This window comes from Stegostoma tigrinum, chromosome 6 (genome assembly GCF_030684315.1).
Source record: "Stegostoma tigrinum isolate sSteTig4 chromosome 6, sSteTig4.hap1, whole genome shotgun sequence".
In the NCBI taxonomy this organism is placed as follows: Eukaryota; Metazoa; Chordata; class Chondrichthyes; order Orectolobiformes; family Stegostomatidae; genus Stegostoma; species Stegostoma tigrinum.
The window spans coordinates 83,561,995-83,574,706 of record NC_081359.1 but is presented as its reverse complement, the minus strand read 5'-3'; the positions used below and the strand labels follow the sequence as shown (position 1 = coordinate 83,574,706).

The following is a 12,712-nucleotide window of genomic DNA, read 5'->3' as shown; positions in this document are numbered from 1 at the left end:
AAACATCAAGACATTGCTTGGCTGGTGGTGAGAAGAGCACTACCAGCAAAATCCTTCATATATGCCCAGACTCTCTGCACCACCCCACACTGCCCTCAAAGCAAACGGTCACATATCTCCTGTGGGAAGGTGCCTTTGCAAAGGAAGTCTGCAGAAAGACGCAGTGGTTTTTTTGTCAAGGTTCATCCTGAGCAACTCCATGTGCGCTGTACGATCTGTTCCCTGGGACACACACAGAAACTGCCTGAGGGACCATCAACTCTGTGAAAGTTGCTCTTTGGTCTGCCTGAAATTTGGTCTTCCAGAGAAAATTGATCTCAGGCAAGTGTTGCAGACTGGAACATTCCAAGGTCCAGGACTAAACACGGAGGGATGCATTAAAGCTTGGAGCAGCTGCCACCAAGGGGCAGTGGGAAAGACCATCATCTAAGGTCTTTCTGTCAAAGTACAGTGGAGGTCCATTCAATTATCGGACACCCCTGATACACAAAACTATAGTTTCATGCCTTTTGAGGTAAGTTAAAAAATGCCATGGGTTTGTTTGTGCTACGTGTGTAAACACTATATAATTGAAATTGTCTAATGATTATGTATGCAAAGAGATTTGTGAACAAAGTGTATTTTTGAAATTTAAGAAGAAACTTAAATTGGGAGGGAGGGCGCACGAGAGTGTGCAAAAGCCCTGCGTTTGGTGACTTGTGGATTAAGTTGTGTAATTAGTTCCTGCATCCTGTCTGTAGCTGATGAGGTTCAAAATATCAGGGAAGCTTGGTGCCATAAAAGGCTTCCTCGCACAACATGGGGAAAATACAGGACACTTCCAATATCCATGCTGACTATACATGCACAAAATGTATTCATCTGCAGCTCCTGACTTCCCTTGTGGAACAGGGGAAGGACTCACTATGGAGCATCCATGAAGCTGAGAAGGTCATGAATAGCTCATTTATCATGTTGGTCACACACCAACTTAGTGAGGGTTCCACACAGGAAGAAAGAGAGTCAGGTTACAAGCAGGAAGATTAGCAAGTGTGAGCAGGCAGTGCAGGAATCCATTGTGGCCATTCCACTCAAAAATATACTATTTTGGATACCAGTGGGGCTGGGGGTTCACTTGTCAAGGGAAAGCTGCAGGAGCAGTCAGGCCAGCAGCACCAGGACTGGCACAGTTGTACAGCCAGCAGAGTTGATGTGTTGGTGAGCAGTAGTGATAGGGGACTCTAAGGATGTGATTGCAGAGTATTTGAAAATGTATGGTAAAATAGGGCAGAGTCAGCACAGCTCCATCAAGGGAAGATCATGTCTGACAAATCTGTTAGAATTCTCAGGAGGAAGGAAACAAATTAAACAAAGGAGAGCCAGTGGACGTGATTTATTTGGATTTCCAGGACACCTTTGACAAAATGCCACACTGGCACTTAACTAATTTAGCAGGTGCCTATGGTGTTGGGTCAAGATACTGGCATGGACAGAAAATTAGGTGACTGGCAGAAGGCAGAGTGTAAGGGTGAAGGATGGAAGCTAGTGATCATTGGAGTTCCATAGGGGTCACTGTTGGGACCACATTCACGATATACATTAACTATCTGGACAAAAGAACAGAGGGCCTTGTTGTGTTGTTTGCAAGTGAAACAAAGATAGATGATGGGACAGCTAACGTTGAAGTGGGAAAGCAAAGGAGGACTTTGCAAGGCTAGGCAATTGGACAAAGAAGTGGCAGATGGAATACAATGTGGGAATGATTGGAGATTATATATTTTGGTAGGAAGAATAGGGATGTAGACTAATCTCTAAGTGGGGAAAGGGTTCAATATCTGAAGCACAAAAGGGACTTGGGAGTCCTGAATTAGTATTCTTCAAGTAGTTCAGGATTCTCTTAAGGTTGACATGCAGATTCAGTTGGCAGTTAGGAAGGCAAATGTAATATTGTCATTAATTTCAAGAGGCTAGAAAGCAAGTACAGAGATGTACTGCCGAGTCTGTATAAGATTGTGGTCAGACCACATTCGGAATATAGTGAGCAGTTTCAGCCCTATAATTAAGGAATAACGCGCTGTTGTTCTCCTCAGGACATGGTGCACACAGATTTACAAAAGTGATTCCAGGGGTGTCATATCAGGATGGCCACAGGCTCTGGTTCTAAACTTAATGGAGCTGATGAAAACTTACAGGATACCAAGGAGCCTGGATAAAGTGGGAATGGAGAAGACGCTTCCACAAGTAGGAGAGGCTAAGGGTGGAAAGTACTGCCTCAGGGTGAAGGAATGACCCTTTAGAACTGAAAGGAGAAAGAAAGAATTTCTTCAGCTAGAGGGTAGTGACTCTGTAGAGCTTATTTCTGCAGAGGGCTTTTGAGGCTAAATCATGGAGTGCACTTCAGACAGAGATAGGTAGGTTCTTGATTAGTAAGGGGGTCAAGCAGGAGAACGGAGTCAAGATCCATATTGGTCATGGTCAAATAACAGAGCAGACCTGATGGGATGAATGGCCTAATTCCGTTCCTCTCATTTATAGTCTAATAATCTATTGTTAGGGGCACAGTTAGTTGTTTGTGATTGCAAAAAGAGACCCTTGGATGATGTGTTGCTTCCCTGGTGACAGGGTCAAGGATGTCTTTGAGTGGGCACGGTGGATAGTAAGAAGCCAGAGGTTGTGGTCGATATTAATGTGAACAACATTAGCAGAAAGGGAGATGAGGTCCAGCAAAGGGAATTAGAAAGGAAGTTGAAAAGCAGAACCTCTAGGGTAGTAACTTCAGGACTGCTTCCTGTGCCACATGGCAGTGAGGCTAAAAATACAAAGAGGCTAGAACAGTTAAAAATTCAGCTAAAGAACTGGTGTAGAAGGGGCTCACCTGTGTGGATCAATAAGATGTCTTCTGGGGCAGGTGGGACCTGTACAACAAGGGCCAGATGTACCTAAACGAGAGGGGCATTGATATCCTGGCAGGGTGGTTTGCCAGTGCCAATTGGAGAGGTTTAACAGGTGGGTGTGGGTGGGGTATCCACAGCAGTAGGTCAGCAAATAAAATGACTGAGGAGGAGTCAGTATGGCCAATAAGGCTGAGGGGAAGGACACGGAAAGGTTACCAAATATGGCGGGTCAAATGGTCTGAGGTAAGGCAAATGAACTCACTTAGATTAATAAATGTAATCATCACACTGTAGCTATTATAGTGACTTGATCGAGAGAGGGACAAGACTGGCATCTTACTTTTCTGGGATGAAAATTTTTCAGGCAAGACAGAGGAGGATGTTAAAGAGGTGGAAGAGTTGTGTTACTGATAAAAGGAGAATACCACAGCTGTACTGAGGGCTGACCCCTTGGAGGGTCCATCTAGTGAGGCCATATGGGTACAGCTCAGGAATATGAAGGGTGAAATCACTTTTTTGGGAAGCCCGTAGTACAATCCCATTAATCAGCGAGTGATAGAAGAACATGTATGTGGACAGATTATAGAATAAAGCAAAAAGAGGGTTTGTGGTGGATGGTTTGGACTTTTCCTATTTTGACTGGGACTTGCTTAGTGCCAGGGACTTGGCTCAGCAGGAATTTGTTAGGTGTGTTTTCATTTGAAACAATATCTAAATAGTCCAACTATGGAATTGGGAATGAGCCCAGTCAGGTGACTGACATTTCAGTGGTAGAGCATTTCAAGAACAGTGTAAATTTTAAGTTACTTATGGACAAGGACAAGCATAGTCCTCAGGTGAAAGTAATAAGTTTGGGATAGGCCAACAACCACTATATTAGGCAGGAACAGAGAATGTAGAGTGAGGCAGCTGTTTGAGTGTTAATCCGAATCTGGCATGTTGGAATCATTTAAAGGCCAATTGACCAGAATTCAGGACTGGCATGTTCCTATGAAAAAGAAAGATAGGATGGCAAGACTCAGGAACCTTGGATGACAAGAGAAATTAACAGCTTAGTCAAACCATTTGGTGTTTCCCCAAGCCCAAAAACAAATTCTGAATCTAAATAAAACCCTAATGCACTACACTGTTTGCTTGTGAACTCTCCCAACATAAATGGAACTCCATTACTCTCCAGAAAGTCTCACACTTACATTGTATTTTAAAAGAAGTCACCATGGCTACAGATATACTTTAAATTTCATCAGTAACTTTCACATACACAGAAAATGCATAGATCACCAGTTCAAAAATTAACAATCCAAGATGAATGATACTAAAATACACATGAACTATAGAGCTTATATTTCACAATGATAAATTCAAATACAAAAACAAAAACGGGTGACAACATTGCATCCTGTATAAAATAAATGCCTCAGCAATTTACAGACTTCATTACATGATCAAATCCAAGTACCAGATCCATTCATTGGCGTTCAGTGAAGTGGACTTCCTTTCTATGCCTCTTGTACAAAATTCATAATCCAACTATTATGTTTATTTAGTGGAATTATGGAACAAACATTATTTTCACTTCTAAACAATCCAAAGACAACAGCTTACTCAGTGAAATGGCCAATTGCTGTAACATAAGTTGTGTTACTCTCATACGTTTGCACGTGCATTCTACATATCAGCACAGTAAATGTACACGTGACCTGACTATCTCATGTCAGACATCTTCATTTAATCCACACAATGTGCCACAAAATTAGTGTCAAAGATGGATGTACTGATGCCACTGTCTTCATTATCAACCAGATAATCCAGCAAGTTTAATTCATAAGAGGTTAAGAATGTGTACCAATCTGAGAAACTGTTCGATCACGAACTGAAAGAATGCGAATGATGATTGGCAGCACACTGAGGCTTAAGTGAACAATTTGGCCAGGCAGTCTCCAGACTAGAACCCACAGATCAGAATGGAAAGAACTCCCCAAAGCATAAACAGAAGCCTTTAGGCAGATGGAGTTGAACAAAAGAAAAAAGAAAAAAAAGAAAAATCTTTATTGAGGAGAATTTTCCTACACTAAACAATAACTTGTGAATGGCTACAATTCCAACTGATAGGGCTACTGGGTAAGATTTAAACCTGGCTTGGTAGATCATGTTTACTTTTTCGTCCAGTTAGTTAACATTGGTTAGTCTCAGACAAACTCACTTGGCCACAGATTTGCTTTAAGAAAACAGAGGTTTATTACACAAGATAAATTTTAAAAACAGTTATATAAAGATAGAATTTACCAAGATCTGTAACAGTGCAAGACAAAATTTTAAACCCATTTCCCAACAGTATCCAATTCAGATATTCAAGTCCAGAGAAATTACACCACTACATTTTTTTTTAAAGTGACTGTTTAACTCACTCATAGTAGGAACTGCTGATGCTGGACAATCTGAGATAACAAGGTGTGGAGCTGGAGGAACACAGCAGGCCAGGCAGAAGTAGTGCAGGAAAGCTGATGTTTAGGGTCTGGACCCTTCTTTCGCACGCGTGTGCGGGGCGGTGGGGGGGGGATGTTCTGACAAAGAGAGGGGGGAATGATAGAAGGTGGGAGAGAAGACGGGCAGGTCAAGGAGGTGGGGACGAAACTAGTAAAAGGTGAGTATAGGTAGAAAGTGGGGGTGGGGATTGGTCAGTGAGGTGGGAGGAACAGATAGGTGGGACAGAAGATGGACAGGTCAAGGAGGTGGGGAATGAAGTCAGGGTGGGGAAATTTTGAAGCTAGTAAAGTCTACATTGAGATTTTTTGCCATGAACTATAGAAACAATTCAGCGAATCCTTCCTTAAAACGCTGGCATAAACGTTTCACAAGTCTGAGTGCCTAAACCTTCTCAGTTCAGGCAGACTGCAGATTTCTAACCAAATTCTCCTGATTTGGAATATTCACAAACTTCTGCTGAGGCGACTTATTCTATGAACCATCCTAAAATCTGAGAAACTAAACTGGTTTCTAAATTTAACCAGTGTTTTCAATTCAGTTCAGAAGACAAACTTACATCCTGGGTTCTTCTGAACTGAAAAGAAAGCCAATGGCATTGCATACTTCCACGGCCTGTCAAACACCTCCATGAATTAGAGGGTTGCAGTCATCAATTCTCTTTCAAAACACTGGATTTAGTCACTGCTCCTTAAGGAATCTTTGACCTGGGGTTCTTCCCCCCCCCCCATAAAGAAAACTATCCACAGAAGTAACAGTAACTTGCCTCTAATTTGAAATTCAAATACCAGAAATATTAATGTTTGTAAGATAAACATATTTCTTTGCAAAGCATACATTTTCATCACTTTGAGCACACATGCAAGCACAAGACTGGAGCCTTGAGATGTCCCTTCAGTTATATGGGTTGTAACAGGGTCCTAATGCCCATCTGATTAAAATCTCTCATCTAGTTAAGAGGGTATTACAAACCACCAGCCAGACCTCTTAGTTACAGTAAAAGTTTTCAGTGTGTCATTAAGTGTGCATAACACAATATGTTTGTGTCCACAAAATAGTTTGGAAGACTAGGAATACATGAGACAGCTTGAGATTCAGGTTGTACATTTAAGAAATCGATGTCTTTCAGAGGTAATAACACTTTGAAGCATAAAGACAGAAGTGAAGTGGTCAAGACTCAAAGCAAGACAATTCCCAAGGGGAAGAAGCAATTTTCATAAGATGTGGGATAATAAAATGTGAGGCTGGATGAACACAGCAGGCCAAGCAGCATCTCAGGAGCACGAAAGCTGACGTTTCGGGCCTAGACCCTTCATCAGAGAGGGGGATGGGGAGAGGGAACTGGAATAAATAGGGAGAGAGGGGGAGGCGGACCGAAGATGGAGAGAAAAGAAGATAGGTGGAGAGGAGAGTATAGGTGGGGAGGTAGGGAGGGGATAGGTCAGTCCAGGGAAGACGGACAGGTCAAGGAGGTGGGATGAGGTTAGTAGGTAGCTGGGGGTGCGGCTTGGGGTGGGAGGAAGAACCGGTTAGGGAGGCAGAGACAGGTTGGACTGGTTTTGGGATGCAGTGGGTGAGAGGGAGAGGGAGAGGGAGAGGGAGAGGGAGAGGGAGAGGGAGAGGGGGGGGAGCTGGGCTGGTTGTGTGGTGCAGTGGGGGGAGGGGACGAACTAGGCTGGTTTAGGGATCAAGTAGGGGAAGGGGAGATTTTGAAACTGGTGAAGTCCACATTGATACCATATGGCTGCAGGGTTCCCAGGCGGAATATGAGTTGCTGTTCCTGCAACCTTCGGGTGGCATCATTGTGGCACTGCAGGAGGCCCATGATGGACATGTCATCTAGAGAATGAGAGGGGGAGTGGAAATGGTTTGCGACTGGGAGGTGCAGTTGTTTGTTGCGAACTGAGCGGAGGTGTTCTGCAAAGCGGTCCCCAAGCCTCCGCTTGGTTTCCCCAATTTAGAGGAAGCAGCACCGGGTACAGTGGATGCAGTATACCACATTGGCAGATGTGCAGGTGAACCTCTGCTTAATGTGGAATGTCATCTTGGGGCCTGGGACAGGGGTGAGGGAGGAGGTGTGGGGACAAGTGTAGCATTTCCTGCGGTTGCAGGGGTAGGTGCCGGGTGTGGTGGGGTTGGAGGGCAGTGTGGAGCGAACAAGGGAGTCACGGAGAGAGAGGTCTCTCCGGAAAGCAGACAGGGGAGGGGATGGAAAAATGTCTTGGGTGGTAGGGTCGGATTGTAAATGGCGGAAGTGTCGGAGGATGATGCGTTGTATCCGGAGGTTGGTAGGGTGGTGTGTGAGGATGAGGGGGATCCTCTTAGGGCGGTTGTGGCGGGGGCGGGGTGTGAGGGATGTGTTGCGGGAAATACGGGAGACGCGGTCAAGGGCGTTCTCGATCACTGTGGGGGGAAAGTTGCGGTCCTTAAAGAACTTGGACATCTGGGATGTGCGGGAGTGGAATGTCTTATCGTGGGAGCAGATGCGGCGGAGGCGGAGGAATTGGGAATAGGGGATGGAATTTTTGCAGGAGGGTGGGTGGAAGGAGGTGTATTCTAGGTAGCTGTGGGAGTCGGTGGGCTTGAAATGGACATCAGTTACAAGCTGGTTGCCTGAGATGGAGACTGAGAGGTCCAGGAAGGTGAGGGATGTGCTGGAGATGGCCCAGGTGAACTGAAGGTTGGGGTGGAAGGTGTTGGTGAAGATGTGGTTGAGCACAAAGTTTAGCATGGAAAATTAAGCTTTTCGTGTTTAACACTTTTGGAGAGCTCTTTACACAAATCAATAACAGCAGTCAATTTGTGGTTTCTAAGATGTTGGTGGTATCGCTCAATCATTAGTTCCATAACTGACGGATTTCAGATTAAGTTGAGGTGAATAATATAGCAGTCATTTGTCAATTTCAAGCAAGTCTGGTGGTTTTCCAAACTGCACAGTGGTCCTCTTAGCCATCTGCTCAAAACTGAGGAAAGTGTGATTACAGTGCTACTGCATTGTCTTCCAAAAGTTAATTTGTATTCAAACCAGTTAGTTGCCAATTCAAAAGCACTACTATCATCTATATATCCTTGTGCGTTTGGAGGTTTTGGTTAAAAGTAGAAATTAGAAATTCCATCAAGATCAGTATTTTCAGATATTTATAAAAGCCTCAAACATTTCAAGCCATCCGATGTACTTTGCAATCGTCTCAATCATCCCTATAAAAAGTCAAATAATGCTCAAAGGACACTGGGTCAGATGGGACGGGGACCACAGGGGCCTTTACGACATAACGAGCAACTTGTCAAAAACAAAGCCCTTAAATCGCGGGTAGGCAGTACTAATTCTTAGAAGACGCAGGGAAAGTGTTATCAAGCATTAAGTGGAAAAGTAAATCAGATGCGTTGCGTGTTATTCACAATAACAACCCTCTCCGCTCACACAAATAAAGAGACGCTGACCATACCCACAGCATACTCAGGTTAATTTCGTACAGATCAATTTCCATAAAAATGTCACTTCGCCTTCCGCCTCTTTAGTCGCCACTGCACCCCCACCCACTCCGCACTGTTTGGAAGCGGCTGACATGCCCTTTCCTATCGCAGATCGAGTCTGGATTTCTGCTTGCGTACAGCATCTGGTTAATTAAAAGAAACCTTAACCCTTTCAGCCAGGTGCAACACAACCCTTGGCAATAAACCGTCCAGCCTGCCTTTGATTCCGCATCGCTTCCCAACAAAAATGCCACACCAACAAGAATTCACGTCAACGTTTCTGCCTTGATAAACAGGAGTAATTACTCCTCCACTTAACCTTGCAAGACCATTTCTTACCCCCAAACCACAATCCTCAAGGGCACAGATTAAGGACAAATTTAATCGCTACATTTTTAAATAAAGACTCACCAAATTAAGCACAGTCTCCACGATATCCCGGTTGCTGACCTCCCCAACTTGGATGAGGCCGATGACAACGGCGAATTTCATCTTAATATTCCTGATGGGCACAGAGGGGTTAATGCCAGAGATGGACACCATCGAACCCACCGTGTCTGCTGCTGTCGCTGTCGGCGGTGGTGGCTGCGGTTTGGTGCCAAGCTCCGGACCCCCGGCCCCGGCTTCTCCTCCAGCACCTAAGCCGGTGTCTTCTCCAGCTCCAGCCGGAGCCGGAGGCTGCATGTTTACCGGCAGTGCCGGTTTGTCGCTCGCCATGTCCTTCGACCCGAGCAATTCCTGTTTCTCACATACACCGGCAACAGAGAAATAGAAAGGGTGAGGGGGGGTGGAATATTCTGGAAAAAAAGATCAGCAGAATTCAACCCACACCAGGAGAGAGAAAAGTGATCAGATACTGAGAAATAGAGAAGTCCTCCCTTTTAATAAATGACAAGGTTCGATCTATATGAGTTCGATATCTCTCCTTGAATTTAAGACAGAATGACTGCAGTTTATTTTGCTGCCAAACCACTCGCTGTTGCTACTGCCGGCGCCACTCGCTACCTTAACATTTTCTCCGCCATCTTCTGGACCCTCGCTGCAGTCAGCTCTGCTGCGCATGCGGACTGGGCGTCGGCGGGATCCGTTAGACAAGTCTCAGGTGTCCAGGTGACAAGTGCACATGTTGCCAGCTCAGAGCAGTCAGCGGAGGGGGAATCAGCTTGTGCCCAGAGAGAAAAACAAACCGCACCGCATCAACAAAGCTCAAGTAGAAACCATTAAACCCGTTTATTCAGGTCTGAATTTCTTATTTCGTGGTCCTTTTCCACGAATAAGCTAAAGTGACGAAGATGCTGAGACATTGTTGTAATTGTCTCCAACCATGACTAGTGTCATTAGGAAGCATCACCGAACGGCACTTGGAGTTTTCAAACAGTTACTATTGTGAATAGAACACGTCTGAAAATATCTGCAATTACATTAAAATACTACTGAAAGGAGTACGCAGTAAAAAGGGGTGTCTACACTCTAAGAGTAGATGGTCAATTGTAGCGAATTGCTCATTAGGATTTTTAAGAGTGGATCAAACTGTTTTAGTTTTGCCTAATGTAAACATTTAGGCCCTTATGCTTAAATTAGGATTTTAATTTTGCCCGTTCATAAGTCGGGTTTGACTGTGAAGTAGTGTTTTGAAATTAAAGAAGGGCTTTTTTCCAATCCAGCCATCTCTAGAATACTCTTCGGTACCTTCATCCTGGAAATCCAGTTGGCTCCACGGATTGTACAACATTGACTCATACCGACATTCCCGTAACGTCAGGGAAAAAAAAAGTTATTTTTTGCAGCATCTAGTTAATGGGAAAAACAGAAAGGTCAAGAAAGTGTCTATGTTCCATAACTGCAGAACCCAAATAAGTACTTTCAACAAAACCACTAATCCCTTTGTTTGCCTTATTGTAGGAATTGAGAAAGCGACTTTATTACGCATTATTTCGGAAAGCAACCACTTTAACCTGGATGTAAACGCAAGATCGCCTTCCTATTCATTATACCTTAGAACTGTGGGAAATTAAATCTTTCCATACTTCATTCTCCATATTTTCTGGCACAGTAAAAGACTGACATTTAGAATCAACCAGACGGTTTAACAAAGGAGTTGTGGATCATTAAACGACAAAATGGATTTTTGTTAGCGTAGGGTAACGAGGAGCTAGAACAAGAAATTTAGCTGAAAACTAAGAATGTCGTGGGATGAAGTGACCTCAAATTTCTTTGAATGTTTTAGGACCACCACGAGAGAAAAAAGGACTACTAAAAGGTAGAATAATAGCTTATTAAATCACTGATAATAGGAACTGCAGATGCTAGAGAATCCGAGATAACAAGGTGCGGAGTTGGATGAACACAAGCCAGGCAGCATCTTAGGAGCAGAAAAGCTGACATTTCGGGCCGAGACCCTTCATCAGAACTTTAGGCCCGAAACGTCAGCTTCCCAGCTCCAAAGATGCTGCTTGGCCTGCTGTGTTGATCCAGCTCCACACCTTGTTGTCACTTAAGTCACTGCACTTTTTTTAATTTAAAAATGCAATTGTTAATCAAATAACAAGGTGTGGAGTTGAATGAACACAGTAGGCCATGCAGCATCTTTGGAGCTGGAAAGCTGATCAAATAACTGCATCATGGGCAGCTACAATCAAATGTTTATACATTCTTACACCAGGGCTTGATTAGTTTTGAACTTTACCACTTGTAATGAGACGTAAAGGCAAGTAATTTATCTAATCCTGAATATGTTTAACGAAATACTAAATACCCGAGTTTTAAACAAGCAACCGGCATTCAATAACGTCTTTATTCGTTCCTATTTATATGGGCTATTTTTTCATATAGAACAATTGAAATAAGGGAGAATTTGAGATGAAAAGACGTGCTTATATTCATTAAATACGACATTACTCTTACTTCTTTCATTGTATTCACATCGTACCTCCCGACTGAAAACCTTTTAAGTCATTTTATAACTCAATGCTAATTTTAGCATGCGTAAATACTAACTATTTTGAAAACAGTCCTGACGTTGTTTTTGAGACAGCCACAGCATCAGATGCTGGAGCCAGAGGCAACACAGTGTAGAGCTGGAGGAACACAGCGAGCCAGGCAGCGTCAGTGGAGCAGGAAAGTTAACGTTACGGGTCAGCACTCTTCTACCGAACGTTGTGGGGGAAATAAATAGAGAGGAGGGGTGGGGGTGGGGATGGTAGGTGGGATGGTGATTGGTGAATGCAGATGGGTGGTGGTGGGGATTGGTCAGTGAGATTTGTTTGGGGCTGATGGGGAGGAGAGACGATGAACAGATTGTATCAGATCAAGGAGGCAGGAATGAGAGTGAGGGTTGGACATGGGATGAGACAGAATATGAGGTGTTGCTCATCCAGTTTGTGGTTGGTGTCATTGTGGCTCTGGAGGAGGCCCAGGATGGACATGTCACCCCGGAAGTGGGAGGGGATTAAATTAGTTGGTGACCGGAAGGCATGTTGTTTGTCACATACAGAGCACAGATGTTCTACAAAACAGTCTCCGAGTCTGTGATTGGTCTCACTGATGTAGAGGAGGCTACATTGAGAACAGCAGATACAGTAGACCAAGTTGACAGATGTATAGGTGAAATCCTGTCTGAGATGAAAGTTTTGTTTTTGGCCTTGACAGGTACATTTATCACTGTATCGGTGCTGTCTCGTGCTCCCACGAGGAGTTTGAACAGTTCATCAATTTTACTAACACCTTTCACCCCAACCACAAATTCACCTGGACCATGTGCAATATCTCTGTCTCCTTCCTAGACCTCTCCATCTCATTCTCTGGTGACTGTCTTGAAACTGACAACTATTTCAAGCCCACCGACTCCCACAGCGACCTGGACTACACTCTCCTCACCCACC

At 44.1% G+C, this 12,712-nt stretch overlaps 1 protein-coding gene across 1 annotated transcript in view; it reads right to left on the bottom strand.

The window, feature by feature from the left end:
* The window catches only part of nbeaa (neurobeachin a), an 828,675-nt gene extending 818,757 nt beyond the window's left edge, over window positions 1–9,918 (bottom strand). Inside the window, exons 1-2 of the mRNA XM_059646713.1 lie at window positions 9,837–9,918; window positions 9,243–9,569 (exon numbers count right to left, since the gene is read on the bottom strand). Of these exons, the coding sequence (XP_059502696.1) occupies window positions 9,243–9,569; window positions 9,837–9,893 (384 nt within the window). The 5' untranslated portion in view covers window positions 9,894–9,918. The remainder of the gene's footprint in view (window positions 1–9,242; window positions 9,570–9,836) is intronic.
* Window positions 9,919–12,712: the final 2,794 nt, after the last annotated feature.